The 26574-nt window shown below is 50.7% G+C and overlaps 2 protein-coding genes across 2 annotated transcripts in view; one reads left to right on the forward strand and one right to left on the reverse strand.

Moving 5' to 3' along the window:
* The window catches only part of LOC147647145 (uncharacterized), a 446158-nt gene that overhangs the window by 292263 nt on the left and 127321 nt on the right, over nucleotides 1–26574 (forward strand). The gene's annotated exons all lie outside the window — the stretch shown is intronic.
* LOC147647150 (uncharacterized) overlaps nucleotides 1–26574 on the reverse strand; it is a 264237-nt gene that overhangs the window by 218175 nt on the left and 19488 nt on the right. Inside the window, 1 exon segment of the mRNA XM_086872415.1 lies at nucleotides 13169–13897. Coding sequence (XP_086728541.1) covers nucleotides 13169–13897 — 729 coding nt within the window.

The following is a 26574-nucleotide window of genomic DNA, read 5'->3' on the forward strand; positions in this document are numbered from 1 at the left end:
GGCTGTCTCTTAGCTGGGGGACACGGCTCAAATGGCAAATGGTTGAGGTTTTGGCGTTGGACTGCTGCTGCCCCGAGGAACCACTGCTATTGCACAACTTTTCCATCACTGTGTCTGTTTACTGTGGGTGAGCCTCTGCTCACAAGTGTAGCCATGTAACTGGGTCCTTTCAATACCCAATCACTCTGGGAGGGATCCTCACCATGTGCTTGGGTGCTCAGGGGAAAACCAGGACCCCAACCCCCTTTGAAAGGGAGCATCTCATGGCTGCTTGTGGGAGCCCAGCAGCTGCTGCTGTTGCCAGGGCATTACACAGGTGACAGCCAGGGGACACCCAAAACAATCCCCCCCTCCACCTTCTTTCTCCTTCCAGGCCTGCCCAGCCCCTGCTGTTTCTGCTGATAGTAAAAGGCATTAAAATCTTAGAAAATTTGGGGACTTAGAAAGAAAGTTAGGTTTGGAAACCCCTGGGAAAAGCAGGCCCTGGAAATGTTAGGCCTTGTGCTTGCTAAAGACCAGGTCAAGCTGCACTTGTGTAATCAGTAGATGATAAATGATACAATTGTTAGATGTGATTAGATATAATTATTGTTTAGAGAACATGAGGAACAATGTTTGGGGGCTAAGGGGGGATAATGAGAAATCCATGCTTGGGTAAAAACAATGTATACAATAGAACAATGTAAGTTTAATAATTAATATGTAAGTTGCATAACAATAGAGTATAAAATATGTTCAACTCGAAAACCCAAATGGGGTCAGATTTGGGTATGTGTACCCCTGACGCCCAGAGCTCTTTAAATAAAGCACCTTCATATAACCATTCGTGGTTATGTGTGTTCCTGAACATTTTGGCGACCCAGATGGGACCTTGTGAGTGCTGCTGAGCGAACTCGCGACCCGATCACGCTCCAGCCGGCACCGAGGGATTCTCGGGGAGCCCATCAGCCGCGACCGTCTGCGCTGCTCACAACGTCCCTCTGAGAGAGGTAAGGCGCTTTACTTTGGTTTTGGTGCCTGCCAGTTAGACGCGGTGAAAGCTGTGCATGGTTGGGCTAAAGGAATTCCTCTTGGTAAAGCCTAGGCACCGTCCGTCAGACGACTGCGAAAGCGTCGCAGGTTCGGCATTTGTGGTATATTATAGTTATAATATGGAGAAGGGTTTTGCTATGCTCCCGTACCAGGTACTTCTCCTTTGGGGTGCTTATTAGCACATTGGAAACAAGGTCACTTTGGGGAAGAATTACATAAGACTAAGATAATTTCGGCCAGATCTCCCACAGAAAAAGACCCCAGCAACTCCGTCTCGTCTGTTGGTAGCTATAATCTCTTCTCTCTTTCTTTACTTTGTTTTCCTTATTTCTCTCTCTCTCTCTCCTCTATCGCATAACCCTTGTTGTTGGCACTAAAATCAAGGTGCATTATTGTTGTTGTGATTTAAACTGAAATCCCTTTGTGTCCTTCTGCACTCTGAGATCAAACGAACCTCTCATGAGCCCCACTTGCATTAGCAAATCATGACATCTAAATTGGTATCATGGACAGGATTTCTGACAGACAGAAGGGGCTGCAGGTTTGTTGTGCAGTCTGTATTAAGGGAAAGACGTTTTGCTCCAGCCGCACCCAGCCCGACACTCCCAAAAGAGTGAGCGGTGACTGGAAAGCAAGGGGGGCGATTCGGATTTCCCACAAACTGCACACGCCGAGGTGAAAAGCACCCCACACTCACTTGAGGGATCTGTCTGCAGAATTTCACAAAAGATGTCTTAGTGCAAAAGGGCTGGATTGTTTTTGTTGTTGTGTGTATGAATTTTGAGTGCTTGGTGTAGCAAAGAGACAAACAGAATTTTACACTGAAGGAGTGCCTTCCAAGCAGATTTGGTCTTTTTACCCATACAGGGAAGCAAAAGTTGTGTGTGTGTATAGTTTAAGTTTATACCTCCCTGTAGTGGTTTTTCTTTTTGTAAAAATGACTGAAAACAGCAGTGCAAAAGTTAAAACTGCATTTTATGCATGTTATGCTCTGTTAGCAAAACACAATGCCAGACCTTCTCCAGGAGGGAAAAGTTGGTGCTCAGTAATTGGTTTGATTTGGAAAATGTGATTGATAGAGTATGTTCTTTACAACATGAAACAAAATTTAAACTGGACAAAAATGAAACAAGAGAGGGAAACCCTTCTCATTAATCAAATTTACCCTCAAAAAGAGCTAACTTGGATAAAATTGTGGGGAACACTGCTGTCCTAGTTTGAAACCTCTAATTAAAAATATAATTTTTAATTAGATAATATAATTTTATAATATAATTATATAATATATTATATAAAATATTATATTAGAATATAATATACTATTAATACTACATTATAATAGAATATAATTATATCAATGATAAGGATCTTGGTCTGCATATAACTACTAAAATAGAAATAAAAATAGGGAAAAAAAAAAAAAAGAGAAAAGAAAAAGGGAGTATGGGTGTCTCCACGAGTCAGAGACAGAATACGTATTCCAAGTGTCTCACTGGAGGTGATCAAATTTGGTTGAGGGAACAGGAATCCAGTGGGCACTGGGGACATGAAGTCTTAATAGCAGGAGACAGACATAGCCCATGGTCCCTAACTCAGCACACAGCTTATTGGGCCGAGGGGCTTAACCCCTTGGAAAGGGGGGACTTGACTGCTATAGTTTGTACCCCCAACCAACTACTGAAAAATATTTAGAAAGCTGTCTGCTTACAAATGATACACAAAAGAAAATTAATTGTTAGTTATGAATCACCAATGCTGTTACCTGTGAAAACTGAAATTATGGACCTGTAAAAATCCCAGAAGGAAAAATCAGAGAAAGCAAAGGGTGATAGATACATTGGTTCTCTTAATGAAAACCCAAAAAAGAGAGAAAACAAATTGCCAGTGTTAGTGGTCACTAGAAATAAAGAAAGGGGTCTCCAAAACATAATGAGTGGCTTATCACTTAAAAGTTGAGTAAAGCAGTCTCTAACTGGCACTGTCCCAGGTTCACTGTATCCAATGCCCCATTGTATGACCCAGCACACCTCCACAGGCTCTGGGCTGTCAGCCAAAGCAGTCTCCTTCTCAGCTTCTGGGAGTGGAGCCCAAACAGCCTCAGAATCAGGGAAACTGGTAACTCTGCCTCTCATGGGTGAGCAGAGAGGTGGAAGTTAGTTTTATTTAAAATGCTCACTAGAAATAACAAAACTGGAGACATACTGATTACAGCAATAGTGGGTCCTAAACATGCACCTATTACTTCTGTGGTTAACACTAGAGCCCAAATTTTGTATTGACCAATACAGACTAGTACAGGATTTGAGAGCAATAATAGAATAACTGAAGATATTTACCCAGTGGTAGCTAATCCTTACACACTGTTAACATCCGTAAAAGAGAAATAGAAATGGTTTACTGTAATTGATTTAAAGATGCCTTTTTCTGCATACCCCTTGACAAAGAAAGTAAGAAACTGTTTGCCTCTGAATGGAAAATCCAGAAAATGGAAGGAAAGCTCACCTGAACACGACTCCCACAAAGATACAAGAACAGTCCAACCCTATTTGGAAGCCAGCTGGCAAAGGAGCTGGAGATTTGGACCAAGAATGGGCAAGTACCAGAAAACAATACTTGCTGTTACAGTATGTTGATGATACACTGACAACTACAGAAGAGAAAACAATCTGCATAAAGGTAACAATTGAAATTTTAAATTAGCTGGGAATGGGAGGATATAAGGTGTTTAAAGAAAAGGTACAAATTGCCCGACAAACTGTGATTTACCTGGGATGTGAAATCTCACAAGGGCAATGTAAGCTGGGCACTAATCATATTCAAGCTATTTGTGCTATTCCAAAACCCCAGAACCTACATGAGCTACAAGTTTTCCTTGAGATGACAGAGTGGTGCCGTGAATCGTGGACTATGGACTAATTGCAAAACCCCTGTATGAAGCCCAGAAGATGCAGCCATTTACCTGGGGCAAACCACAGAAGGAGGCCTTCCCCAAACTCAAGGAGGCATTGACAACTTCTCCGGCGTTAAGACTGCCTGATTCATCCAAGGATTTTCACCTGTTTGTGCATGAAAGACTGCACCTAGCACTGGGAGTGCTGACCCAATGTTTGGGAAGCTGAAAAAGGCCGGTAGGCTACTTCTCCAAACAGCTTGCCCACGTGAGTGCCGGATGGCCTTTGTGCCTGCAGGCAGTTGCAGCCACTGTGATGCTGATACAAGAAGCTAAAAAAGAAAACTCATGATGAGTAGACACATTAATGTCTACATGCCACATATAGTAACCACTGTTTTAGAACAAAAGTGGGGGGGGGCATTGGCTATCTCCAAGTAAGATGATGAAATTCCAGATAATCCTGACTGGGCAGGATGAATTCACACTAAAGACAATTAACCTCTTGAATCCAGCTTTTTTTCCTAGGTACCACAACTGAAGAAGGCCCATTAGAGCACGACTGTGTAGAAGTAATAGAGTATACCTATTCGGCAAGGGAAGACCTGAAAGACATCCCACTGGAGCAAGCAGAATTGAAGCTATTCACAGATGGAAGAAGCTTGGTGGAGAACGGGACCAGATACACTGGATATGCCGTAACAACAGTCAGTACAATAGTGGAGGCAAAAGCATTATCACCAAATACATCTGCCCAGAGGGCAGAACTGGTTGCCTTAACCAGAACATTAGAATTGAGTAGAGGGAAATTGAAAAGCAGACTGGACAGCCCGACAGATTGCTCGAGAAGTGCAAACAACAATGGCATTGATACCTTTAAAGACTAATGTTTCTCAATTTAATTTGTCTCCAAAACCAAAATATTCAATAAAAGATGAGAAATTGGGACATTTGCTAAATGCACAAAAGAATTCAGAAGAGTGGTATGTAACTGCACAAAGACAAATAGTGTTAACTCCCTTGATAATGAGAGAAGTTCTACAAATGAAACATAACAATTGCCATTGGGGTGCAGAAGCATTGGTAAAATTGCTAAAGCAAAAATTAATCTCTGTATGGATGCTAACAATGGCAAAATCAACTCAGTGGCTAAACACAGGCACAGCTAGGAAAGATTAGGATTGGAATAGAATCAAGATAACACTTGGCAAGAACCTTCTAGTAGAGTGAAATTTGGGTGGGCCCTAGAGCAGATAGCAAACTATCAGAATAGAGAAACAGGTCAGGTAGATAGACTAGCAAGAGTCACCCGGGAAAGATTTAAAGAACTAAACATACAATTACAATTTATTACTCTTGAAAGAGCACAGAGTGTGTGAGTTTTTTTAAGGGGACAGATTGATCGTTGCTGCATCCACATCCCAAATGTGACTGCAGATGACATCAATTAGTTGCAACAAATAGAGCATGGAGCATAGGAAGAGCAAAAGGATTTAACTATAAATTGGTTAGGCAAAATCTTCAAAGGGTTAGGGTGGAATGTGAGTTTATGGATTAAATCTATCATTGAGATTGTGATAATCTTACTAATTGAATTCTTAGCAATTTGGTTAGTTTACAGCATCTTAAAAGGAGAAATACAGAAGAAAACGTCCTGGAACCAGAAAATAATAAAGGCAGTGACATGAGATCCACACCCACCATCCTCTGGTTCTCTAGTTCCTGACAGCATCCAGGACAACGTTTATATCAATCAAGGATTTGAAGAACACCAAGTATCAACTCAGAAACAAAGGACTGTATCAAGTGAAAACATTTGCACTTATAGTGAAGTGAAAATGCTTTCAAAGGGGGGAATGATAGTAAAAAGTTCTAAAATCTTAGAAAATTCGGGGACTTAGAAAGAAAGTTAGGTTTGGTAAGCCCTTGGAAAAGTAGGCCCTGAGAAATGTTAGGCCTTGTGCTTGTTAAAGATCAGGTCAAACTGTACCTGTGTAATCAGTAGATGATAAATGATACAATTGTTAGATGTGATTAGATATAATTATTGTTTAGAGAACATGAGGAACAATATTGGGGGGCTAAGGGGGGGATCACGAGAAATCCATGCTTGGGTAAAAACAATGCTTACAATAGAACAATGTAAGTTTAATAATTAATATGTAAGTTGCATAACAATAGAGTATAAAATATGTTCAACTCAAAACCAGATTGGGTCAGATTTGGGTATGTGTAACCCTGATACCCAGAGCTCTTCAATTAAGTACCTTCATATAATCATTCATGATTCTGTATGTTCCTGAACGCTAACAGGATGGCAGAAAGACACCGGGGTGACGGGGAGTTGGCAGCAGCCCTGAGCCATCTTGGCTTTTTTCACCCTTTGTCCTGCCCTTAGGAACAGAGGAAAGGGGAAGGTGCAGGGAGGTATACACCAAAAAAAAAAAAAAAAAAAAAAAGGAACTTCACAGAATGCAAAAACAGTCCACCAGAAGAGCCATACCGTCCATAATCATCCATAATGTTAATATAATCGTCCATAATGTTAATATCGTTCATAATACAACTTGTTGGGTGATGTAAGGTTTTTGTCCCAGTGTCTGGTCTCAGCTCCCACACCTCCGTAAGCCCTTTTCTTCCCCATGCCCGAGGCACTCCCAACCCAGCCTTCCTGCCAGGTACTCTCGAGTCCTCATTTCTTAGGCAGAGGTCTCGCCGGCTCTCAGGCCATCAGCCGGTGACTTACGAGGTGTCCATGGAGCCGGGTCCTGCTGTTCTCTTGCTTTGCTGGATGCCACGCAATCTCTCACCATATGTTGCAGTCAGCAACCTCAGGATCTCGTCCAGGGAAGCAGCAGGATTCTGGGGACCAGCATCAAACCAACCGAGACGGGCTCCCGTTCACGAAACCATTTATTCAGCATGGGAACAAAGTCAGGTCCAGAACAGAGAGCCCCGAACAGAGGCACAGCAGGGGTTTGTGAGGGACAGAACCCCCGAGGGTTTCCACCTTTGAGGGTGGAGTTCAGGGTCAGGGACCAGTAGAAGCACACCAAGGGAGAACCCCTCAGGGACTCAAACCCAATCAGAACTCCTGGGCCGCCCTTCTCAAGGGGTTTGGGGTAGGACAACGTAACTCTTTGTCTCCCTGAGGCTGCTACCACACCACTATAATATTTTTTCCCCTGATCTATCATGCTGAGCACCATGCAAGGCTGTAGAGAGGTCAAGAGAACCTCTGTTTTTAAAACTCTGCCCTGCAGCTATTCCTTACGGTGCTGTCAGCAGGGAAGACATTTTGTCTTCTAAAACCTTGCTTCTGATAGTTTTTCCTATCTGAAAACTATCTGGGCCAGGGGCAGCACCCAGGGACCTGCCCTGCCTGGGGGAACTTATACCTGGATCTTATAACTAAGTATCAGAAACAAGGGCACACATTCTGTATTCCAGACTCCAACATTTTATTCTTATTCTTAATTTTCCATGTTTTAAGTACTACTACGTCTTCATCTACTTCAGCTTCTGACGCTTCTTCCTAATATTCCTATTCTTATTCTTTATCATTTTTTGGTTTCTGGAGGGTCTTATGCAAGGTTTGGGGGGGGGGGGGGGGGGCGGTTTGGGGTTTTTTCTTTCCTACTACTACTTCCTAAACACAAGTTTCTTTTCTTTTGTTAGAGTTGTGTGTGTTGCAGTCCAGCAGGCCGCCGTCGTGTCCTGGGAGCAACACCTCCTGTCTGTGTCCATTCCTCATGGCCAAAGTGCCCCAGGATCAGCATGGAGTCCTTTCCTGAGGAGAGGAAATGGCCTTGGAGTGCAGCAGGGAGGAGCTGGAGCCAGTGTCCCTGCAAAGGGCCAAGAGCCGTGTGGCTGTGGCCCTCGGGGACCCGGTGCAGGGGTGCCGCTGGCGGTGCCAGGCTGCCGCTGGGAGCCGATGACTTTCCAGGTGCCTTCCCGGCCGGACGATGGGCCGGGATGCGGCGCTGAGCCCCGGCAGTGAGGGTCCCCCTTTGGGTGCCGCTTTGGGCTGCCGTGTGCCCTCGGGGAGCCGCCCCGGGGGTGCCGCAGAGCGGCCGGGGCCGACTCGGCCCGCAGGGCCAGTGCAGGCCGGGGCAGCCCGTGCGGCTCCCTCGGGGCGCCGGGCAGGCCGCGGGGCAGCCGCCATCTGCAGCCCGGCACTGCTGGCAGTGGGCGCTGATCCTGTGGCTGTGCCGCCAGGCAGGGGCAGTGGAACAGCCCCCACAGCCCCCTCAGCGCCAGCAGCGCCCGCAGCACCCGCAGTGCCCGCCTCAAGAGCGAGCGGCCTTTCCTGTGGCGAAGCGGCTGCCCAGGAGAAGAGACATCTTCCACCGTGGCTTGAACTGCCAGAGGGCCAGGCCCGGCACAGAGTTGCTCTTGCGGGCACAGCTCGGGCTCCTGGCACTCCACCCAAGCTTCTCGAGGGACAGGCAGCAGGATTCCCTCTCGGGCTAAATCTGCCAGTCTCTGCTGCCTGGCCTCTTCTCCTTCCTCGTGCAGCTCCAGGACGCTCACCTCATCCCAGTCATCGTCCTCCCGCTGCCAGGCCTTGAGCTGGCTGCACAGGATGTCGCAGTATTCCCTGCTGTCCTGAGCCAGCTCTCCATCACTGTCATCATCCCAGCTGGACCTGGAGGATTTTCTCTTTGCTTTGCCTCCAGGCACCTCCTGGCCATCCTGGCACAGCTCTTGCTTGCGGCAAGCTTCCCAGTCCAAGAGTGCCCGGCAGCTCGTGCCTTCTGCTGGGGACAGCCGCTGCTCAGGAGATTCTTCCCAATCTGAGAATTCCTGACAGTGATCGCTGTCCGCCTGCCACGGCTCCTGCTCCCTGCACTCGTCCCACTCGGAGACAACTGGGGAGGGCTCTTGCTCCCTGCCCTCATCCCAGTCCCAGAAATGCCAGTAGCTCCCCCATACTTGGACCAGCTCTTGCTCAAGGCCTTCATCCCACTCAGAGAGCTCCTGGCAGCTCTGGGCTTCTCCTGGGGACAGCTGTGGCTCAGTGCAGGCTTCCCCTGGAGTCCCTTGCTGGAACTTGTTCATTTCTCCTCGGCAGAGCTCTGGCTCTTCCTCAGCGCAGGACTCCACAGCTCCTCTCCTCCCTCTGCTTGCCCTCTCAGCCTCCTCCTGCTGCTCCCTCAAGGCCTGGGCTCTCTGTGAGCTGGGCCAGGGCCTGGGGGGCTGGGACTTGGGCTTCGCCTTCTCCTCCTCTGTGCCTGCAGTCCTCTGGCGCACACAGGTACCTGGACACAGCCACTGTCCTGGGACTGACCCAGGCCCCACAAGCCCTTTATATACCCCCCAGCCGGGGCGGGGCTCTGCCATGTCACAATGGACTTTGGGCACCGCAAGGTCCCGCGTCACCACGGCCCCTGACACACCGTGCCTGTGTCACAAAGGCCACCCCGGCACCCCCGTGCCTGTGTCACAAAGGCCACCCCGGCACCCCGTGCCTGTGTCACAAAGGGCACCCCGGCACCCCGTGCCTGTGTCACAAAGGCCACCCCGGCACCCCGTGCCTGTGTCACAAAGGCCACCCCAGCACCCCTTCAACAGCCCAAGGCACCAGGAGCGGCCTGGAGCAGCCCAGGCCTTGGGGGATTGCAGCCCCTTCTTCTGAGCCGCTCCTTCAAATGATCAGGAGTGGCTGGGGCCAAGTGAAGGCGCAAAAGGAGACCGTGTGTGTCTTCGTTTGAAAGACAGGGGCCTGCTAAGGGAGGCAGGAGGCTCCTTTGCAATGGAAAATGTAAACTCCCTCCCTCCCAATTATTATCCCTTTGAAAGGCACTCTCTGGCAAAGATAGGAGGACAGGAAGAACAGTTTGTGCTGCTTTTGCATGAATTGCAATTTGGTGAGCAGGGAAGAAGCCCCCCATGGAAATGATTTTACTGAGAGGAGCTGCTAAGCGAGAGCTGCCTCTGTGCCAAGCAAAATCCAAGAGCTGGCTAGCTGTGGGAACTGACTACCTATTAAAGCATTTAAAAAGCTGCATCCACCTCGGTGAGATTGACATTTTGCAGACAGGCAAGCCCGGGAAATCTCTCTCTTGCTTCCACCTTTGAGGAGGTACCCGGCTGCCGGTCGGGCCGGGCCCCGCTGCACTGCGGCCCTTGCAGTCGTGCTGACAGTGGCCACAACAATCCTTAAAGCTTCAGGGTCCCCTGACACCCGGGCAACCGAGGAGGAAATTAAAGGAGGGGGTTCGCTGGAGTCCCCAAAACCAACTGGAATAGGAAAATCAAGTAGGGATGAGGCCCATAAAGCCTGCGCAGCACAGGAGCAAAGAGCAAAGACCAGGCCTAGGGGCAGACACAACAATATCTAGGGGAGGTGTGAGGGCGCAGTCTGAGGGCATGGGTCCAGACACAGACTGGGGTTAGAAAGATGCAAAATACTGCGACGAATTGCAACCAATCAAGGGAGAGATACGGGAAGATTCTAGAAACATAACTGTCAGTGGGGTGACTTGATGAACGTATGAATTGCCATCAAGCCTTTGGCAAGTGCTTCCCAAGGCTTGAACTCAAAGCCTGCTGCTTCAGGGCTGAAGTCTTTCTGGCCCTGTGTCCCAGAAGGGCTGAATCGCACAGGCTCGGCCTGGTGGGGCCGGGCTGGCCCCAGCAGTGACCGGGTGGGGACGGGAGGCTGCGGGACCCCGGCTGAGGCTGGGCCGGACCACGGCTGCTCACACCTTGCCGAGCCTAAGCCGTGCCCCGTTGCCGGCCCCCGCTGAGCTGGAGTCCGCTGGGCTCCGGGAGGAGCTCCGGGTGGGTCCAGGCCCCCTCGGCCATGGCCTGACGCTGCCCGCCGCGGCCCTTCACACCTGGGCTAGCTCTGCTCACTGGCCGCTGGCAGCGCCAGGAGTGGGGAACGGTCTGGGAGCTGTTTTCCCGGACCGAACCTTCAGAGCCTCTCCACCACTCAAGGCTCTGTGGGTCTTGGCGTCGTGGGCTTCAGTGAGGAGATGGAGGAGACCCAGAGTCCAAGCAGCTTTCCAGGAACAGGATTTATTGAGGGAAAGGAGCCGTGACAGGACGAGGGCTGGAAAGACACACAGGGACCCAAGGACTCTGAGCCCTGAGCACTCCTGTGCTCTGCAATTTAAAGAGGGGAGGGTACAAACCAAGGACCAATGGGAATACAGTATGGGAGGAGTCGGGAGGAGGGTTCACAATACTAGGAGCCAATAGGGGTAACATTTGTGAGGGGCGGCAGTCGCAAAGCCAATGGGGCTTTGAGTAGGGGATGAAAGGCAGGGAACTTGCTGGAACAAAGGGTTGGGTTTACATTGAATGACAGGGACCAGGGGCAGGCTAAAGGTGATGGACAAGGAAGGTTCAGGAAAAAGGGGAGGGGTTTACAAAAACTGACAGGAGGGCAAAACCATTACACAATCATAGGGGGATAACAACAGGAACAAACCATTCACTTAATAATCAGAACAAAATAAACACACTGCAACAAGCACTGACTGAGCCAACTCGTCCAACCCATCCAACTTCAAGCTATCCAGATTTTGAAAACTGAAGTCAGGAGAAGCGAGAGAGGGACAGAGATCCACAATCAGCCTTGGATCCAGCGCCATCGCAGCTGCTGTGAGCTCCAGGGCTGTGGCACAGGTCAGTGTCACACCCGTGTCACAGCCTCACCTGCTCTGCTCCCTCTCCCAGCTGGGGTTTTTGGGGTGCCAGGGGCTTGGCAGCCACTTTGGGGCTGGAGCAGAGGCTGCAGTGGCTGGGCTGGGGCAGTGACCGCCCCACACAGGCAGAACTTGCTCTGCCCCCAAACACACCCTGGAGATGTCTGGGGCCATTCATCATTTCTCTGCTCTCCAGCGCTGAGGCAACGCACTCTGGCTACAGCTCTGAGCTCGTGCCCATGGCAACCAGCCCTGGCAATGGGGCTCCATGGAGCTGCTCTCAGGAACATCCCAAGAGCTGGGGAGTGCCCCAAAAGCGCCTCAGAAATGTGAGATGCCCCAAAATCTCTTCAGGAATGTTGAATATCCAAAAACTCATTCAATAATGGGCTCCCCCTCCCTTCATCATCCCCAAACTTTGGCTGTCTCATTGCAGACCCCACCCCACCTCCCCAATCCAAACCCCAACCCATCCCATCCCTGCTGGACATCAAGACCCCCTTCCCAAGACCAATTTCCCTCATTTCACACCTCCCAAACTCTATCCCACCTATCCTGCCCCATCCAATGCCATTCTCAACTCACCTGATTTCCATCCCACTTCACCCCGTCCCCTTCCAACCCCATTCCACCTGATGCCTTTAGAAAGCTGGCCTAGAACAGAGGCTGCACAGAGTTAAGAATAAAGTTTATTAAAAGGCCTTAGAGGATACACCTTGGGCAGTACAAGAACCTGGACAGGGCTACACCCAAGATGGACCAGAAATGGTCACAAAAATGGACAAGTGATCATGAGGTCTCACATTTTCAGAAGTTTAGGTCCATCTGCATATTTGGATTCATTGTCCAATTACAGCTTCAGATGAGGAAGTCCCATCCTTGTTTTCTCTCTTCAGTCCACCCTTGTTCATGCTTCTGGGCATGGAACTTGTAACAATTGTCCTTGGTATCAAGCTAGAAAAGGAATTGTTTTGTCTACCTACTCTCTGAAGAGAGCTCACTAGCACTTAATAGGAAGTTCAAAACTACAAACCTAGGCAGTGCAGAATTTGAAAAATATGAAAGCTAAAACTTAAGGCAACACACCCTGAGGGACTGTGGAATCCAGTAATTTTGGGTGGGATTGAGTAGATTTCAATGGCACTGAGTGGTTTTGAGGTGACAGATAGAACTCACTCATCTCCTTGAGGGCCAAGAGATGGAGACAAATAAACCAAATACCCCCAAAACCCTCCCCATTACCTCCCTGAATACCAGATTCTCTTCAAGCACTAGTAGAAGAGATGTTTTAGATGCCTTCGATGAATCTGTAGACTTTTACCCCAATTTTGTCTGTTTTAAAGGGATGAAGATGAATCAAAAGAAAATTAGGGCCAAATCAAAATGACCACCAGCTCAGTGTCTTCCCAACACAGATCACTGGGAACGTGGGTCATCAGGTGCTGCCCAACGTGGGTCCTCTGATGGGGAATGGAGCTGGAGCAGCACATGGACACCTTCCTGCACTTGGGGCACTCACAGGGCTTCCCTTACCGGTGCATCCGTTGGTGCTGGGTCAAGTTAGAGCTCTGGGTAAAGCTCTTCCCACACTGGGGACACTCGTAGGGCCTCTCCCCAGTGTGGATGCGCCGGTGCCTGATGAGGTTGGAGTTGTCCTTGAAGCCCTTCCTGCAGTCAGGGCAGTGGAAGGGCCTCTCATCTGTGTGAATCAGCTGGTGCTGGAGGAGATGGGAGCTGGTCTGAAACCTCTTCCCACACTGGAGACACTCGTAGGGCCTCTCCCCAGTGTGGATCATCTGGTGGATGATCAGTTGGGACCTCCGGCTGTAGGTCATCCCACATTCCTCACACTCATAGGGACGTTCCCCAGTGTGGGTTCTCTGGTGGCTGATCAGGCTGGAGCTCTGTCTGAAGCTCTTCCCACATTCCCCACACTCGTAGGGCCTCTCCCCAGTGTGGATGCGCCGGTGGGTGATGAGGTGGGAGTTTTGCTTGAAGCCCTCCCCACAGTCAGGGCAGCGGAAGGGCCTCTCATCCATGTGAATCCGCTGGTGCTGGAGGAGACTGGAGCTGGTCTGAAACCTCTTCCCACACTCAGGACACTCGTAGGGCCTCTCCCCACTGTGGATGCGCTGGTGGATGATGAGGTGGGAGCTGCAGTAGAAGCCATTCCCACATTGCCCACACTCGTAGGGCCATTCCCCAGTGTGGATCATCTGGTGGCGGATCAGGCTGTTGCTCTGGCTGAAGCTCTTCCCACACTCCAAGCACTTGTAGGGCTTCTCCCCATCCTGAGGCTGCTCATGGACCACCAGCTCAGAGCCCTGGCTGGATCTCTGCCCGCCTTCCCGGAACAGGGTGGGTCTTTCCTCCTCAGAGCACCCTGGGATGGGTTTGGAGCCCCTCCTCCTGTGGGATCTCCATGGCTTTTCTTCCCTGTTGAATTCCTGTGCTGTGGAGCCACTCAAAACAGCTTCTTCCATGAGGTTCTGCTGCGGGGATTTGTCCTCCCTGGTCTCCATCCTCAACTCCTTGTCTGGGGGAGGAAGGACAAGGAGAGGATGGGATTTGCCTCCGTGCCAGAGGGAAGGGGAAGGAGATCCCCCCAGTGCGTCCCCGGCAGGACGGCGTCGGCAGCGGGGTTGTCCTGCAGCCGGGGGCCAGGCTGGGCTGGGAGATGGAGCAGGAGAGAGGGGGAAAGGGGCACTGACTTCCTCCTCACCTGCCTGGGTGTCCTGGGGCATCTTCCTCTTCCTCGTAGCCTCCTTCTCCATCCAGCCAAGGTTTGGGAATGGGAAATCCTGGTTTGGGGAAATACAAGGGATGAGGACATTGAGTTTGCAGGTCCCTCTGTCCAAGCTCGTCTCTAAAAGTCACCGGACATCTGGGGTCCGTAAAACCTCCAAAAAATACCAAGATTCAGCTCTGAAAATGCCTCCCAGGAGTTCCCCATCTCTAGTCTCTCCTGTTTGGGGTTCAGGGGTTCCCGCCTGTCCCAGCTGCTGGGAGTCAAGCTTGTACTGGGGACAACCTGTCTGCTCGGTCCCTACCATCCCCAGGCTGCTGGGAGTGCCAGGAATCCGAAAAGTTCCCCCTGTTTCCATTTCCCCACTTAGGGATGGTGAGACCCCCCAATGTCCCCCCAAGTAGGATTTTTCGCTCAGCTTTGGAGTTCCACATTCTCCAAACCTCCCCCCCCGCAAAATAAACCCAACCCAGGGACCCCCCCAGGATATCCGGGCAAAGCTCCCACTCCCCCATCACCTGTGGGATGGTGGGTGATGATCCCACAGGAGGGGGCTATGAATTCAAGGAGTGCTCGACCTTGTGGTTCCTTCTCCTTTCCCTGATCCTCCTTTGTTCCTCCTCTTCCTCCCTCTCCTCCCCTTCCATCCTTCCTCCTCCTCTTCCTCCATAACCCCACCTCCTTCTCCTACTTCCAACCCTTCTCTCTCTCCTTCTTCATCCCTCCTCTTCCATCCCTCCTCCTCCTCCCTCAGGAGCAGTGACACCCTCGGTGCCCCGTTCCCAAACCCCTCACAGCCCACGGCAGGAGCGGGGATGGAGCCGGGACAGGTCGGGATGGGCAGCGCGGGGCTCTCCGCTGCTCCCACCCGCTGGGGACGGGGGGAGCCCGGCCCGGGGAAAAGGAGAGGGAAACTGGGAAAATTGGGGGCTGCAGATCCAACCTGGGGCTGGCTGGGGACCCTGGCTGGGGACTGCCAGCCCTTGGGGCTCCTCTGGGGAGATGTGGGACCGGGGAACACAGAGAGGGCTGGGGGATCCCAGGAGTGGCAGCACTGGCAGGGACTGGTTTGGACTGGGGTAACTGGAACCTTACTGGGGTAACTGGGAATGACTGGGAATGAGCACAAGCATGCTGAGGGCACATGGGATATACTGGGAGTGTCTGTGACCATACTGGGAACAGCTGGAACCACACTGGGAGAAACGGGGAGTGAGTGGAACCGTGCTGAGATGGGCTGGGACTATTCCAGGGACAACTGGGATCACACCGGTAGGAACTGGGAAGAATTACAACTATTCTGGGATCACACTCAACTGGGATCATACTGGGATCACAGTGGGAGCAGCTGGATCCCTGCTGGCTGAGACTGGGATCCCACTGAGGGTGACTGGAATCATACTGGGATTGACTGGGAGTGGCTGGGAACAACTGGGATCATGCTGAGAGCAACTGGGAGGAGCTGGGAATGACTGGGAGCGTGCTGGGGCTGACTGGGATATACTGGGAGAGACAGGGAGTCCCAGGGATCACACTGGAGGCTGCTGGGGTCACACTGGCACTGCCAGGGAGCAACTGGGGGCCACTGGCCTCATCCTGGGAGTGACTGGGATTAGACTGGGAGTTACTGGGATCAGACTGGGAGTGACTGGGATGATAATCTGAGTGCGAAGGAAACTGGAAAATTGGGGAAAAAATGAAAAAAACCCCAGGATAAATTCAAGGAAAATGGAAAGGAAAATTCAGGGAAAAACCAGAAAAATATCAGTGTGAAATCCAAAAAAATTAGGGAAAAATCAGGAAAAATTTGTGAAAAATTTGTGAAAAATGACAAAAAAAAGGGGAAAACCAGGAAAAATTTGGGAAAAAAAGAGGAAACTGAAGAAAAAATTGTGTAAAATCAAGGAAAAAAATCAGGAAAAGAAAGTGCAAAAAACCTGGGAAAAATCAGGAAAAAAATCAGAAAAAAATGGGGAAAAAATCAGGAAAAAATAGGAAAATAGGGAAAAATCAGGAAAACACAGGAAAAATATAGGAAAAACATGGGGAAAACTAGGAAGAAAACTGGGAAATAACTGGAAAAGGTCAGGAAAAAATCAAGAAAATAAAGAGGAATAAAATCTAGAAAAAAATGGGAAATAGTTAAAAAAAATTGGAAAAAACCCAGGAAAAAGCAGGGAAATTTGAGAAGAAATTGGGAGAACGCTAGGAAAAATTTGAGAAAAGAAGAGGGAAATATCAGGAAAAAGAAGGAAAAAATGGGAAAAACATGAAAAAAATTGAGGAAAATTTGATAAAAATAAGGGAAAATATCAGGAAAAAAAAGACAAAAATCCCTGGGAAAAATCAGGAAAAAAATTGAAAAAATCAAAGAACAAACAGAAATACTTGAGAAAAATGTTGGAAAAAATCAGAAAAAAAAATTGTGAAAAAATAAGAAAAATCAAAGGAAATAAGAGAAAAAAATACAGGAAAAGGATAAAAAAATCTGGAAAAAAATAATAAAAAAACAATGAAAAAGAATCAGGAAAAAACTGGGAAAACCAGAAAAATTTGGGAAAGGAAAAGGGAAAAATCAGGGGAAAAAATGGACAAAAAAATGGGAAAAACTGCAAAAATCAAGGAAAATTTTTAGAAAAAATTGAGGAAAATCTGAAAAAAAATCAGGAAAAAAAGAGAAAATATCAGGGAAAAGAAATCAGGAAAAATAATGAAAAAAACTAGAAAATAAAGGGAGAAAATCAGGGAAAAACTGTAAAAATATTTGGGACTAACCACGAAACAATTGGGAAAAGAAGAGGGAAAAATCAGGAAAAAATGGGGGAAAAAACAGTGAAAAAATGGGGAAAAATGAGGAAAAGAAAGAGGAAGAAGACTGGGAAAAATTTGGGGAAAATTAAGGAAAAAATCAGGGAAAAAAATAAGGAAAAGAAAACGGGGAAAAAAAACCCACAAAAAAATGGGAAAAAATTGGGAAAAAGCAAGGAAATATTTAGGAAAAAACAGGCAAAAGTCAGGAAAAATTAGGAAAAAATGGGGGGAAATTCGGACAAATCATAGGGAAAAATCAGGAAAAAAATGGAAAAAAATTAGAAAAAAATTATGAAAAATGAGAGAAAAATCAGAAAAAGAAAAAGCAAATAAAAAGTGGAAAAATCAGAAAAAAGAATGAAAAAAATTGTGGGAAAATCAGGGAAAAAACAGAAAAACAGGGGAAAACTTAAGAAAAAGTAGGGGAAAATCCAGAAAAACTTGGGAAGAGAGAAAAATCAGGGGAAATCAGGAAAAAATCAGGAAAATTTAAGAAAGAACTGGAAAAAAACAGGAAAAAAATTGGGAAAAAAAGAGGGGAAAATCAGGAAAAATGGGGAAAAAAGAAGAGAAAAAAATGGGAAAATAATGGGAAAATATTGGAAAAAATCAGGAAAAAGTGAGGAAAAGAAAGAGGAAAATAATCTGGAAAATCAGGAAAAAACAGAAAAAAAAGGGGACATAAACTGGGAAAAAAATGGGAAAAATCAGGAAAAAAACAGGATGAAGTCCACCTATTTAATTTTTCCATGGAATTTTGAGAATTGCCTGCCTGGGAGGTTGTGGAAGAATTTCCAGACCTGAGAATCCGGGGAGTGGGCAAAGGTGGAATTGCAGATGAGCTACTCCAGGTTTTTTGGAAGACTGATGGCTTGGTCCTCTTCCAGCTTCCAGAATGTTTGGATGAATCCCACACCTCCTTCTGGCTGGAAATCATGGAAAAATCATGGAAAAATCATGGAAAAGCTGTGATTTAAATTCATGGAATTTTGCCACCAAAGTACCCTTTTTTCCCACCAAAATTTCTATTTTTTTTCCCCAAATTTCAATTTTTGGGATAATTAAAAGGGGAAGATAGGAGGAAATGGAGAAAATAGGATAGAAATGGAGGAAGAATGGGGCAAAGTTAGAGAAAACTACAAAAATATGGGGGAAAAGTGAGAAAAATGACAGGAAAAATGGAGGAAAATGGGGAGAAATGGAGCCAAAATGGGGGGAAAAAATGGGAAAACATTGGATAAAAATAGGGAAAAATTTGGGATAATGGGATGGAAATGGAGGAAAAATTTAGAAAAATGAAATGGAGAAAGAAATGGAAGAAAATTAGGATAAAATTGTGGAAAAATTAGATAAAATCAGGATAAAAATGGGGAAATAATGGGGAAAACTGGGGTAAAAATGGGAATAAAAATGGTAAAAATGAGGCAAAAATGGGAGAAAAATGGAAGAAAATGGGGAAAACAGGAGAGAACATGGGGAAAAAACTGGGGAAAAATTGAGCAAAAATATGGTAAAATGGGGAAATGGGGAAAAAACAGATTAAAAATGGAAAAAAATGGGTAAAATAGGAAAACCTGTGGAATAATTTGAGTAAAAATGGAGTAAAAATAAAAAAAAAATCATAAAAACTGGGAAAAAAATGAGGAAAAATGAGATAAAAAAGGGAGAAATGGAAAGGAAAAGGAAAAAAATAGGGAAAAAATGGGGAAAAATAAAAAAATAGGATAAAAATTGGGAAAATAATTATGAAAATGGGATAAAATTAGAAAAAATAGAGCAAAAATGGGATAAAAATGTGGAAAATGGGATAAAATGGAGACAAATTGTACTCTAATAGGGAATGACTGGGAGTGATTTGGCTTATCGTGGGGCGCACAGGAAACTGGAGCCACACGTGGGGAGCAACTGGGCAATGCTGGGAGCAGCCACTGCCGGCACCGGGAGCCCCGAACCCCTTTCCCGGCCATGCCGGACCCGCATCCCCCCGGCCCCTTTGCCGGGGCTCTGCCGCCACCGCCACCGGGACCCCCCAAAAACACCTCCCGGGGACCCCCGGGGTGCCCCCGAGGGGCATCTGCGGCTCGGCTCTGGAGCCCTGCCATCCCCAAACATCCCCCCCAAAAACCCCAAAGCCAGGGAGCCCCGGGGTATTTGGGGCGAGCTCCCCCTCCCCGGGCACCTGCGGGATGGGGGGCGATGGTCCCGAAGGAGCTGCAGATGCAGAGAGCGGGGAGCGCAGGTGGAGCCTCCTCTGCCTGCTCCAGCTCTTCCTCCTCCTGCTCCTCCTCTTCCTCCTCCTCTGCCCCTCCTCTTCCTCCTCCTCTGTCCCTCCTCTGTCCCTGGGCGTGGTTCGGAGCCCTCGGGTGAGCGGGGCCGGGCCGGGACACGATGGGAAAGGGCTGGGTCCCCCCCAAACCGAGCTGGGGCAGCGGAGCTTTGGGGGAACAATGGGAACGGGGCGGGACAGGGGAACAGGGGGAGGTGGGAGCACTGAGGGTCCCCCAGTTCACCCCAGGAGCCCCAAGCCCCGTCCCAGCCCCCCCAGTTCCCCCCGCAGCCCCGGCTGAGGGGGGCTCAGCCCAGGAGCCGCCGTCGTTCGGGGCTCCCCCGAGTGCAGGAACGGGAGAGTTCCCGGCTCGGGGAGGCCCCAGCACAGGAGGGGATCTTGTCCCTCTTCCAGGGCCCTTCAGGGTCTTTAGGCCCCTCTCAAGAGGAGTTTTTCTCTTTCTCAGGTTTTTTGGGGGGGATCCCACCACTACAGGGGTGTTTTTTCCTCCCCATTTTAGGGTGTTTGTGCGGCCGCAGCCCCACAAGCCCCTTTTGAGGGGGGATCATGACGGCTTTAAGTGACATTTTTAGGGGTGTCCCCACCCCAAGCCCCTGTAGGGGATGTTTTGTCCCCCAGGATGAATTTTGGGGGTTCTCTCTACCATGGCCGCTTTAAGGGCCCCCGGTGTTTTCGGGTCCCACTGTAACTCCTCTTAAAAGGGCAACACCGCTCCCGTTGGTTCCGGCAGTGGAGCCCGGGAGGGGTTGGGGGTCCCGGGAGGGGTTGGGGGTACCTGGGTGATGCTGATGGTGTCCATGGGGATCCCGTGCTCGGTATAAACCTTCATAAGGGGTTCCTGGGGTTTTTCAGAAGTTCTGGGTGTTTTTGGGGCCACGGTGATTTTTGGGGGGTTCTCAAGGGGGTTCACAGGGGTCCCGATGGGGGAATTTGGGTGATCCCGGGAGTGGAATTTGGGATCTCAAGGTTGTTTTGGGGAACCTGCTGGTGATGGACATGGGGACCCCATGCCAGGTATGAACCTTCTCAATGTCTCTATGGGGTTTTGTGGTTTTGGGGAGTTTTTGGACCATCCAGGGCTATGTTTGGGATCCCAGGGAGGTTGGGGTGTCCCGGGGGCTTTGGGGGTTCTCGGCAGGTTTGGGGGTACCTGGGCAATGCGGGTGGCAGTGCTGGGGACCCCATGCCGGGTTTGAACCTTCTCACTGTGCATGGGCAGCATCAGCGTGTTCAGGGAGATCCTGGGGGGCCCGGGGGGTCACCCCAAATCCCAGGGACCCCAAATGCTGAGGGACCCCTCGAACTGCCCTCACCGCTGGATCTGCTGCAGGCAGGGGGGCACCAGCACTCGGCCCCCAGCCTCCACCATCACAGGGGGGCTGTGGAAGAAATCTGGGGGTGCACGGACAGGTCGGGTGGGACCCAGAAAGTCCTGGGGGAGGGGACACGGGGGGACTCCCAGGAATTCCCGTTATGGGGGAAAGAAGAGGGACCAGGAAGAGTTTGGGGGCGCTGGGTGGGTCAGGGGGGACCCCCAGGAGTCTTGTGGGGGGTGGGAAGGGCAAAGAACAGGGTGATCCCCAGGATGGGTTTGGAGGGGAACCGGATAGGAGCTCCCATGGCTGCGGGATGGGAAGATCTGCCCATGGAATTCTATGGGAATGGAATGGCAGTGAGATCCATCCACAGAATTCCCATGGGAATGGGACAGCAGCAGGATCCATTCACGGAGATCCCGTGGGAGTGCGATGTCTGAGATCCATCCATGGAATTTCCGTGGGAATTGCCACATTCCCAAATTTTGCCCTCCCAAATCCCACATTTGCATTCCCATATTCCCATGGGAATTCTGCCCTCCCCACCTTTACACTCCAGCACCTCCCGCCCATATCTGACATATTTCCGGAGACATTCCCTGCAGCTGTGAGCCAGGGAATTTGTTAATCCCTCAGCCTGGATCTCAGGGATCCCCATGGCGGTGCCACAGTTGCCATCGCAGCCCCACAGATCCCCCAGCCCCGGCTCCCCCCGCTCAGCCCCGCTCTGGCTGTGCCGCTGCTGCAGCATCTGCAGCTCCCCGCTGGCCCCGTGCCGGTGCCGCTCCTTGTGCCGGCCCTGGCTATCCCAATATCCCAGCCCTGGCTATCCCAATATCCCAGCCCTGGCTATCCCAATATCCCAGCCCTGGCTATCCCAATATCCCAGCTCTGGCTATCCCAATATCCCGGCCCTGGCTATCCCAATATCCCAGCTCTGGCTATCCCAATATCCCAGCCCTGGCTATCCCAATATCCCATCCCTGGCTATCCCAATATCCCGGCCCTGGCTATCCCAATATCCCAGCCCTGGCTATCCCAATATCCCGGCCCTGGCTATCCCAATATCCCAGCTCTGGCTATGCCAATATCCCAGCCCTGGCTATCCCAATATCCCAGCTCTGGCTATCCCAATATCCCAGCCCTGGCTATCCCAATATCCCAGCTCTGGCTATCCCAATATCCCAGCCCTGGCTATCCCAATATCCCAGCTCTGGCTATCCCAGTATCCCAGCCCTGGCTATCCCAATATCCCGGCCCTGGCTATCCCAATATCCCGGCCCTGGCTATCCCAATATCCCGGCCCTGGCTATCCCAAGATCCCGGCTCGGCTCCGCCCGGCCTCGCTCGCTGCGGCGGCGCTGGAAGGGGATCCCAGCCAGGGACCCCATGGACATGGACTGCGGGAAGCCCGGGCCGGGCTCCGACAGCGCCGCGTGCAGGGAACGCAGGGAGAGGAGAACTGGGGGGACATTTGGAGATTTGGGATCGGGGGGGTCACGGCTGAAGGAAGGGGGGAACGGGGAGAGCCGGGAAGGGCATTTGGGGATGCCAGGAGTGACAAGAGGGGAGGCTAGGGCTGGCTAGATGTGGCATGGCTGGAGTTCAGGGCGTTCCTGTACCCAGGAAAGGGAGCTCCAAGGGTCCCCGCTGTCCCCATTGCCAGGACAGGGCAGGGAAAGCCAGGATGGCTGGGAATAGGGGTCCCGGCTGTCCTGAGTGCTGAAGAAAGGAGGGGCTGGCTGCTGGGAGAGGCAGGAATAGGGGTCCGGGGGGTAAATGGGTCAAGGAGAAGGGGGCTCTGGGGGCTGCGGGAGGCGGGATGGCCGGGAAAGGGGTGCAGGCGTTCCTGGTGCCGGATAAGGGGGTGCAGGGTGGGACCCACGGCCGGGAATGGGGGTTCGGTGGAATGGCGGCGGCCAGGAATGGGGGTTTAGGGGCCCCTCGGCGCTCCGGAATGGGCGATCAAAGAGTCCCGGTGCCGGGGTCCCCCTCACCTCTCGCCGCCCCCCGGGAGCCCCCCCGGCCGCAGCGCTGGAGCCATCGCGCTGCTCCGCTGCGGCCCCGCCCACAGCCCCGGCCCCGCCCCCAGAGACGCCTCCAGCCCTGCCATTGGCGCCGCTCTTTGCTGCCCGCCAGTGACAGCCCGAGGCTGCAGTGACGTCACCGGTCGCCGGGCAGATCCCGGCGGCGCAGGGCGGCCAAGGCGGAAGCGAAAGTGCCCGAGGGAGCGCGGGGGGAGGGGACGGGGCAATTCCAGGGAATTCCCCTGGATCCCCTCCCGGGATCCCCCGGGACCCTCCTCGGCCGCGCACTGCGGGACCCCCGGGACAAACTGGGCTGAACTCCCGGGCCCTGCGCCCAAACTCTGCCTGGAACCCGCCGGCTTCGGCCCAAAGCGGGGGAAGCCCCGGCATCCGCGGATCCCATTTTTCCTGCGGCTGCGGCTCCCCAGCCCCGGCGGAGCAGGAGCGGGCGCTGGGAGCCCGAGCCCCGATTCCCAGTCTCCTTCTCTCTCTCTCTGCTGCTCTCTCCCTCTCCTTTGGGTGATCAGAAATGCCAGAGCGGCTGGAGAGCCCCGTGCCCAGCTCGGCTTTCCCTGGAAAGGGAGGCCTGGGGGTGCGGTGCCCCGGGATGGCCGGGAATGGGGCTCCGGGGGTCCCCGGGCTGACGGAACCGGGGGATCCAGGGGCTGGCAGGGGAGGATCCCCGGGAAAGGGGGTGCAGGGCGCTGTTGCTGCAGGAGAAGGGGGTGCAGGGGGTCCCGGAGCTGGGGAAGGAGATGCGGGGGGGTCCCAGGGCCCAGGAATGGGGATCCAAGGGGGTCCCAGGGGGGCTCCCCAAAGCCCCCCCCAGGGCACAGCAGGAGCTGGGTCAGGAGCTCTGGCAGAGACAAAAGGGGGTGAGCCCGGCATGGGGGGGACATGGGGGAGTCACAGGCGCTCCCAGGGGGGGACACGACCCCCGGGGACCCCTCCTCACCTTCTCCCACGCACCCCAACAGAGCCCCTAAATGGATGAGCAGAGCTCGGTGACTGCAGTATGAAACTTGTTCAGTGGCACAGGAGGATTTAGAATTGAGGACAGGGGAAGGGTTTAACCCAGCCTCCTGTTTGAACAGCCTGGAGAGGGGGCTGGGAAGAAACCCATGCCTGCATTGAATTGAGAGAGATCCAGACCCGGGCTGGGAGAGATGAGACATTCCCTGGCCTAAGGGAGAAAATGTGTTTATGGATGGGCTTTCAAGGGCAGCAGAAGGGAAATGAATTACAGGACTTGCTATTGTTAAGGAAAGGGAATTAGACAAAGCCCAGGTCACAGCCCCCATGTCAGCTCAACCTGCAGAGCTGGCTGTGCTTGTAAGTACCTGGCACTGACATGCCCTCAGCTGGAATGGTTAAATATCTTATGCTGATACCAGGGCAGCTAACAGGGTGCCAAAAGCAATTCTGACTTCCTCAGCAATCACTGGATCAGTTATCAAGGGATTTCTAAAACAAATAATTCCAAGATAAGCTATTGTGGAAGCAACAGACTCAGACAGGGGAACTCACTTTACAGGAAAGATCCTCCAGGGGGGTTATGGCAGCTTTAAGAATACAATGGGACCTCCACAACCCCAGGCACCCCCAGTGCTCAGGTCAGGTAAGAAGAATGAATGGAGAAACAAAGAAACACCTCTGGAAGCCGCTGATAGAAACCAAGATTCCATGGGTACAGCTTTTGGCTTTGGCAAGAATAAGAGCCAGACCCAGGGCAGATATTCAATTAACTCCCTTGGAACTGATCTTTGGAATTCCTTACCCTGGTAAATCTCCACCTAGTGCAGGGAGGAGATCAGGGATGTATATTCAAAGCAGTCAGTGGTCAGAATCCTGTCTCTTGTGGAATCCCTCCCTCAGGAAGCTCGGCTGGCAAAGACCCTGCCTTGGGACTCTGCTGTTCACAACATCCAACCAGGACATCGGGTCCTGCCGAAGCAGTGGAAAGAAGCAGCTCTGGTGGCCAAGTGGCACGGCCCATTCCAAGTGTCCCTGAGCACAGAAACAGCCCCAGCACAGCTGAACACGGGGGGACCCCTCAGCCTCGGCTCAAGGGCTCTGCAGCCCCGCAGATTTGGATTTCCCGGCTGCAGCAGGAGGATGGGAGCCGCCCCTGAGCCTGCACTGAAGGCAAGGCAGCAGCAGCCAGGGCTCCCCAGCGGGGGAAGCCCCTGGGCCTGCCCACAGATCCTCTGCTGAAATCCTCGGCCTGGGCACCCTCCTTTGGCATCTCCAGCCCCTGCGGGACAATCCTGGCTGGCACTGCTGGAGCTTCAGGGCTTTCTGTGCCTGCCCTCGCCACAGCTGCTGGGGAAGGCACCGGGAGAATTCCACTCTGGCTCTCAATTACACTCACACTCTGGGCTGCCTGGGATTAGAGTATTGGAAAATATACCAAGTGTAAAATTATTTTTTATCTGATTTCTCCAGTCAGACTTGGTTCGCATTTGCCTTGGGGAACGGAATTTTAAAGGGTTTTTTAAGGGATGTTCCACCACTCAGCAGAGATGAGCTTAACATCTCAAAAGACTGGGAAGAGCCCAAAAGATTCCCACAAAGACAACGACCATCAACAAAACATCAAGGCCCAGCAGCAAACATCAACCAACATCTACCCCAGACACTGCCCTGGCACAGCTGGAGACACCTGGTCTGGAAAAGGCTGAGCAGGAAATCCAGGAGTGTAGACCTAATTCACATCAGAGGCACAGAAATCCGGGTGCAACAGGAAACCAAACACTAAGGACTCCACAACTTGGAAACAATGAACACTAAACCAATGGATTTCTATGGGTTCAGACTGTATAAAGTTTAGGAAAGATCTAGTAAAACTCACATGTCATGGAATGATTTTCTCTGCACATGCAGACTATGTGTGGTTGAAATGATTCTGTTCAGAATCAAGTCATGCCTTATTTCTCTGGAGACATTGTTGGAGAGTTTTTGCTTTTCACAGTTTCAGTGAAAGGATTACACCATTAGAAGAATTTTTTGCAATAATTCTACTTTTCTGTTGTCAGTTCTGCTTGGGCCAGGGGTGTGAGAATCAGTTTTTAGTCAGAGAAGAAAAAGAAAATACTTGATTTCTTTCTAATTTTTGTTTTTATGTTTGTGCATGGCTCTTAGTGATGGCAAAATTATGGTATGGGTTTTTCCATGTTCACCTTTAAGCTGCATTTTGAAAACTAGAAGACCTTGAAAGGAGGCCCTTTAAAATGTAAACAGTTAATAGAAAATTGTTTAAAAAAAACAACAAAGCAACAGCAGATGGGGGAGGGAGCCCTCCATGTGAGTCATCCCATGGCTGCCCTGGAAGAGAAGCTTCATTCCAGAGAGCCAGCAGAGGAGCTTTAGAAATGCAAATTAACACCCCTGGGGCAAAGCCTGGACAATGTACCAGGGTGTTCCTGCCTGGGGGAGGAATTGGGCTGAATTCCTCTGCCCCTCACCCCAAGCTCTGCCTGGGGGCACAGGCAGAATTTGCACAGCTAAAGGCAGAGCCCATGGTGAGGATATCTGACTCTGCAGCAGAAATTGGTTAAGCTAAAAAGGAAAACTGCAAATGGACAATGTTGTGAAAACTTCACTATAAAAAATGGGGGAGAATCATCCCACTCCCCACCCCAACTTGTGTTCTCACTTTCTATGTTATCCAGGGTGAATTAGAGCACTGGGGTTTTTTTGCTACCCCAAGCGAAATCAGTTGGGAATCCAAGTATGTGCTGATTTAATTCGAGGAAAGCCCAAAATTGATGCTGCCCTGACTGGAGGGAGCACCAAAAAATGGGGAAA

The sequence above is a fragment of the Cyanistes caeruleus genome, unplaced genomic scaffold (assembly GCF_971803275.1).
Source record: "Cyanistes caeruleus unplaced genomic scaffold, bCyaCae1.hap1.1 HAP1_SCAFFOLD_65, whole genome shotgun sequence".
In the NCBI taxonomy this organism is placed as follows: domain Eukaryota; kingdom Metazoa; phylum Chordata; class Aves; order Passeriformes; family Paridae; genus Cyanistes; species Cyanistes caeruleus.